Consider the following 6,379-nt stretch of genomic DNA (forward strand, 5'->3'; position numbering starts at 1 on the left):
ATGACCCTGAGAATCAAGCCATGGTTTGGCCATGACATTTGAGCCAGGTCCTTGAAAAGCAGCCATAACAAAAGTATCACCATCTCAGCGAACTTAATCAGCCTGGTATAGAAGGCAGAAACTGGAATCAGAATAATAATAATAATAATAATAATAATAATAATAATAATAATTATTATTATTATTTATAGAAGCATTGACCCCCACCAAAAACTCAACATAAACTTAACTGCTAAAGCGAATTAAGGCTTGAAGACCTGTTTCAAATGTAATCTTCAATGAGCTGCTCCCGCCTCTGCTCCAAATTTATGTAAACAAAACCTACAGCCCATAACATTTCCATGGCTTACCCCTTTCAGCTTTTCCATCTCTCCAGCAGCCTCTCCAGTAGGTAGAATACATTCCTTGGGGCCCATCTGAACTAGCAGAGCTTCAAGGTTTGAAAACTGGTCATTATCTGGAAACTCACATACTTCCAGCTTCCTCACTAATGTATCCACAAACCCAACTCCAACAAGTTTTTGACCATCAGCTGAGGATACCCGAATGCCCACAACACCAACAGAAGATGACATATTGTGGTTAGAAAACAGAACGTCTTCAAAATGGGCAAGGTTCCCCGGAGAGCCCTATTTAAGAAAGAAAAATCACAGTTTGAGAGTTTCTTCACCTATGTATCTGGTCCACCTGCCTCCCTCTCCCTGCATTAGAAAGACCTTTTGAAACACCTATTTGGGTAGTCTTAGCCTGAATAGTTTCTTCATCTCGCCCGAGGCCTCTAAAGTTTCAACTGCAGATTCACAAGGTTTAACATGGATCAGCTTCCTCATCATTGTCTGTGGGTCTAGGATTCTTAATACAATTTAATGTCCCTTATGCCCTTAAAAGGATCTCCAATCTCATTTTCCACTGGGCAAATGTGGAGTCAGTAAGCTTTGCAAGGGTAAAGCTATGGCCACTCATTGGATACTGGGCTGCCATGGTTAAAAAGTAAGTAAAAAGTAACATTGGCAGGGGTTTGCTATCCCCATTAGCAAAAACAAGAGAACAAAAAAACAAAGAGCTCAAAATTCAAAAAGCAAAAACTTTTCTCAACAATCTAGGTGCTGTCTGGGCCCATAAACCAATGTTGGAGAGAGGTTTGGAAGAGATTCGTACTCAAGGAGAGAGGGGGGGAACAGAGGTTGCTGCAGGCCTGCTAAGCAACACCCACTCTGGCAACTTGAGCTCTGGGCTCAGATTAACCCTTTTGTGCATGCAAGTGTGAATCAGTAACTGTATGTAACAATAATGACAATTTAAACATGTGAGGCACAGAATTGCAGGCACAGACTTATTATCTCAGGATCTAGGCACTGGTCTCTTATTGACCCAAATAATTATTCAGCTCTCAACACGACTGGTGCTCTGTGATGCTTTTTGAGTGATGCAAGGTGACTCCAACTGCTAAAGAATAGAACCCAAAATCTTAACGGATAGCAGAAAGGCAGTAGGAAATGCATCTTACTAGATATCAGATGAAAAGCACACACAGATTTGCAAAGCAGTAAGTATTTTATTTACTGCAACTGTTTGTGATGAAGACTTTACCTTATATGCCAAATACCACTCTCCCTCCTTGGTGGATTTATTTCCCGCCTTATTCTTATACACCTCAGCCCTGTAGCGACGAATCAAAAGCAGATTCCTCAAAAAAGATTCAAAGTTCATCTTGCTAAGCGCAACACTTTCAAGTTTCCGGTTTCCTAAGAGATGAGAAAGCAGCGTAAGGAAAGTGGCTGACATACCACACAGAGAAAATTTGATCCACTGAAGTAAAACACATTTGATTTTGATGGGAAAGTTAATTTGCTCCTGTTGAAATCAAACATGCTCAAATTGGTGTAGATTACGTTCATGATAGCTCCCACACTTACTGTGAAAAGATTTTTTTAAAAAAAGATTAAACAGCTTAGAAAGTAAACGTGACAAAGCAAAAGGCAAACAAGAAATCACATGAAGTATACCTTTCCTGTTGCATATAGACAAAAGGCTTACATACTGAATCAAGACAGTAAAATGAGAGCTCTAAAATAAATCTCCAAACCACAGGTGTAAACTTGAAGGGGGGCTTGATTCCCCCGGGGGTCACCTCCCCAAGAACTTAATCCGTTCCAGAAGTCCGTTCTTAAACTGAAACCATTCTTAAACTGAGGCGCACTTTCCTAATGAGTCCTCCCGCTGCCAGTGCCGTTCCACCATTCGGATTCCGTTCTTAGTCTGAGGTAAAGTTCTCAAACCGAGACACTATTTCCGGCTTTGCGAAGTTTCTAAACCGAATCGTTCTGAATCCAGGCTGTTCTTAAACCGAGGTACCACTGTATACATTCAAGGCAACATAATTAACAGGAAACTAAAATATTATCTTAAAGATTTCAAAATAAAACATTGCAAAGGAAGTCAACTAGAGAATGCACATTTAGAACAGCAGAGCTAACACACACACAAAAAGAAAACATTAGTAAAGGAAGTAAAGTATAAAATACACATTTAAAACAGCATGGTTAGCAAGAGAATAAAATACTATCATAAACATAGAACATATCTACTGGGTAGTGGCCCAAGCTCAATGACCTGGATCTGCACTCAGAGACAGCCAAGATACCATCAAAATCATTGCAAATCATGCTCAGTCTTACATATTGACAGTCTCACATGACAGACTCATTTACAACAGCAGCTGCACCACAGGTGTGGGTGGGTGTATATACAGTGGTACCTCAGGTTAAGTACTTAATTCGTTCTGGAGATCCATACTTAACCTGAAACTGTTCTTAACCTGAAGCACTACTTTAGCTAATGGGGCCTCCTGCTGCTGCTGTGCCTCCGGAGCACAATTTCTGTTCTCATCTTGAAGCAAAGTTCTTAACCTGAAGCACTATTTCTGGGTTAGCGGAGTCTGTAACCTGAAGCGTATGTAACCTGAGGTACCACTGTGTGTGTGTGTGTGTGTGTACACCAGAGAGCCACTGGTGATCAAAACTTTTGAAGCAAAAGTCCATTTTAATGGAACTGGGGTTTTTTGTTTTTTGCTTTTGTGTATATATTTATTGCAATGTGATGGTTTGCGTGTCAGACTAGGACACTGGAGAACAGGGTTCAAATCCCAACTTTGCCACAAGCTCACTGCCGGCATAACCACAGGGTTGTTGTGAGGATTAAACAAGGGAGAGGGAGGACCATATATGCCACCTTGAACTCCTTGGAGAAAAAGCTGAGATATAAATGCAGAAAATATATAAATAAAAGATACACATATAACATTATTTTTTTTAATGCTTTAAGCTCAGAAGTTAACATAATCTCCTGCCTTTACTTCTGTGTTCTAATTACAGGCTCTGCTTGCTTTTTATAACTTAATTAGCTGTTTATCTGGCAGAACTGTTTGAATAGCATTAGCTGTATAAAAGTAAATGTAAAGGGACCCCTGACCGTTGGGTCCAGTTCCGGACGACTCTGGGGTTGCAGCGCTCATCTCGCTTTATTGGCCGCGGCGTACAGCTTCCAGGTCATGTGGCCAGCATGACTAAGCCACTTCTGGCGAACCAGAGCAGCGCACGGAAACGCCGTTTACTTTCCTGCCAGAGCGGTACCTATTTATCTACTTGCACTTTGACGTGCTTTCAAACTGCTAGGTGGGCAGGAGCAGGGACCGAGCAATGGGAGCTCACCCGATCTTCTGATCGGCAAGCCCTAGGCTCTGTGGTTTAGACCACAGTGCCACCCGCATCCCTATTAGTTGTACACTGGTACCTCGGGTTACATACACTTCAGGTTACAGACTCCGCTAACCCAGAAATAGTACCTCAGGTTAAGAACTTTGCTTCAGGATGAGAACAGAAATCGTGCTCCGGCGGCGCAGCAGCAGCAGCGGGAGGCCTCATTAGCTAAAGTGGTGCTTCAGGTTAAAAACAGTTTCAGGTTAAGAATGGACCACTGTATAGGTGAGTGTTATTTTTCGGAATCTCAACTAAAGCAAACCCTGACTCTTGCTGATTCTGAAACCCACAAGCGCACAATCAAAACTTGATACAGTGGTACCTCGGGTTAAGTACTTAATTCGTTCTAGAGGTCCGTTCTTAACCTGAAACTGTTCTTAACCTGAAGACCATTTTAGCTAATGGGGCCTCCCGCTGCTGCCGCGCCGCCAGAGAACGATTTCTGTTCTCATCCTGCAGCAAAGTTCTTAACCCGGGGTACTATTTCTGGGTTAGCGGAGTCTGTAACCTGAAGCGTATGTAACCTGAAGCGTATGTAACCCGAGGTACCACTGTACTGTATTTAACTTGACCACAAGCAGACTCCGCCCCCCCCCCCCCACCTCGGCTGCAGGGGGCTGACTCCCACTTCTCCCCCGCCCTTCCCCCACCCAATTCATTTCAGCTCCTGTTGTTCAAGACTTGCTGCAACTTTGCGTTATTTTCCTGCTTCCAAACGAAAAGAACAAAATGCGCGCGTTGGAGAAGGGGTTACTGTTTGTTCCCATTTTATATTGTAAAGCTAAACCAAGCAAGCAAGCTTCCTTGAGGAGCTGTTGTTATGAATGCATGTTAGGAACTGTCCTGCGTCCTTCGGCTGGAGGGCGGCGTGTAAATTTACTTGATGATGATGATTGGAAGAACGGCAACAAAGCAGGTGACGAACGGAGAGGCAGCTTCGGCGAGCCCCGTCGTGTTAACGGAGCCGGCGTCCGACGGAAACCTGCGGGGGGGGGGGGGAACCGACCCCCTGTCCCTTCCGAGAGCCGGCAGCCTCCGGACTCAGCCCTCCCCCCGGCGCCCTTACCTTGCGCCAGCATCCGAATGACCGTCCGCGTCTTGAAGACGTCGGCGGCGGCCAGCAGCGCGTCCCTTCCATGCACCGTATAGTAGTCGCCGCGCTCGAAGAAGCGCACGGTGGTGTCCGGCTTCTCCGGCAGCGCCAGGATGGCGCGCACGAAGTTGCTCTCGGCGTTCGCCCCGTCGGGCCAGCACGCCTCGCGCGCCGAAGTCGAGGGGGAGCCGCCGACGGCGATGTCCACCGAGACCGCCAAGGCCGCGTTGAAGTCGGACGCCATGCTGCCGGAATCTCCCGCCAACCGAAAAAAAAAACTGCCGCGCTTACTGGTCGCGCCTCCTCAGACGCCGACTGCCACGCCGCCCTCTCGGCCGCCGTAGCGAGTCACGTGCTCCTCGGAGCCCGCACGAGCCCTTGCCGGATGTCATGGCAACGGATGCGCGCGCCGCGACGGCGGTTGAGATTTTCAGGGCCCGTTTTGCGCATGCTCTGGAAATGGTGGGCGGGCTTTGGGGCTCGCCTGTCTGTCCTCCTCTCGCTATTGAATGAATGAGGATCTTAGCCAGGGGTCAGCAACCTTTTTCAGCCGTGGGCTGGTCCACCCTCCCTCCGACCATGTGGGGGGCTGGACTATATATTTTTTTTGGGGGGTGAACGAATTTCTGTGCCCCACAAATAACCCAGAGATGCATTTTAAATAAAAGCACACAATCTACTCATGTAAAAAGCTATGGTTTTCCCAGTACAGTGGTACCTCGGGTTACATGCGCTTCAGGTTACACACTCCGCTAACCCAGAAATAGTGCTTCAGGTTAAGAACTTTGCTTCAGGATAAGAACAGAAATCGTGCTCCAGCGGCGCGGCAGTAGCAGGAGGCCCCATTAGCTAAATTGGTGCTTCAGGTTAAGAACAGTTTCAGGTTAAGTACGGACCTCCAGAACGAATTAAGTACTTAACCCGAGGTACCACTGTAGTGATGTATGGAAGTGAGAGCTGGACCATAAAGAAGGCGGATCGCCGAAGAATTGATGCTTTTGAATGATGGTGCTGGAGGAGACTCTTGAGAGTCCCATGGACTGCAAGAAGATCCAACCTCTCCATTCTTAAGGAAATCAGCCCTGAGGGCTCACTGGAAGAACAGATCCTGAAGCTGAGACTCCAATACTTTGGCCACCTCATGAGAAGAGAAGACTCCCTAGAAAAGACCCTGATGTTGGGAAAGATGGAGGGCACAAGGAGAAGGGGACGACAGAGGACGAGATGGTTGGATAGTGTTCTCGAAGCCACCAGCATGAGTTTGACCAAACTGCGGGAGGCAGTAGAAGACAGGAGTGCCTGGCGTGCTCTGGTCCATGGGGTCAAGAAGAGTCGGACACGACTAAACAACAACAAAAACACGTTGATTCCTGGACCGTCCGCGGGCCGGATTGAGAAGGCGATTGGGCCGGATTCGGCCCCCGGGCCTTAGGTTGCCTACCCCTGGTCTTAGCCATGCTCTGTGCCCACCTGCCGTGTTTACTTGGGAAGTCCAGCCCTGCTGAGCTCTGCGGGCATCACTGCTTAG

General features: G+C 46.8%; 1 protein-coding gene across 1 annotated transcript in view; it reads right to left on the reverse strand.

Annotated features, from left to right (window-relative positions):
* Positions 1–5,188, reverse strand: part of MSH2 (mutS homolog 2) — a 52,311-nt gene extending 47,123 nt beyond the window's left edge. The window contains exons 1-3 of the mRNA XM_028725015.2: positions 4,825–5,188; positions 1,591–1,745; positions 351–629 (exon numbers count right to left, since the gene is read on the reverse strand). Coding sequence (XP_028580848.2) covers positions 351–629; positions 1,591–1,745; positions 4,825–5,095 — 705 coding nt within the window. The 5' untranslated portion in view covers positions 5,096–5,188. The remainder of the gene's footprint in view (positions 1–350; positions 630–1,590; positions 1,746–4,824) is intronic.
* Positions 5,189–6,379: the final 1,191 nt, after the last annotated feature.

This window comes from Podarcis muralis, chromosome 3 (genome assembly GCF_964188315.1).
Source record: "Podarcis muralis chromosome 3, rPodMur119.hap1.1, whole genome shotgun sequence".
Classification (NCBI taxonomy): domain Eukaryota; kingdom Metazoa; phylum Chordata; class Lepidosauria; order Squamata; family Lacertidae; genus Podarcis; species Podarcis muralis.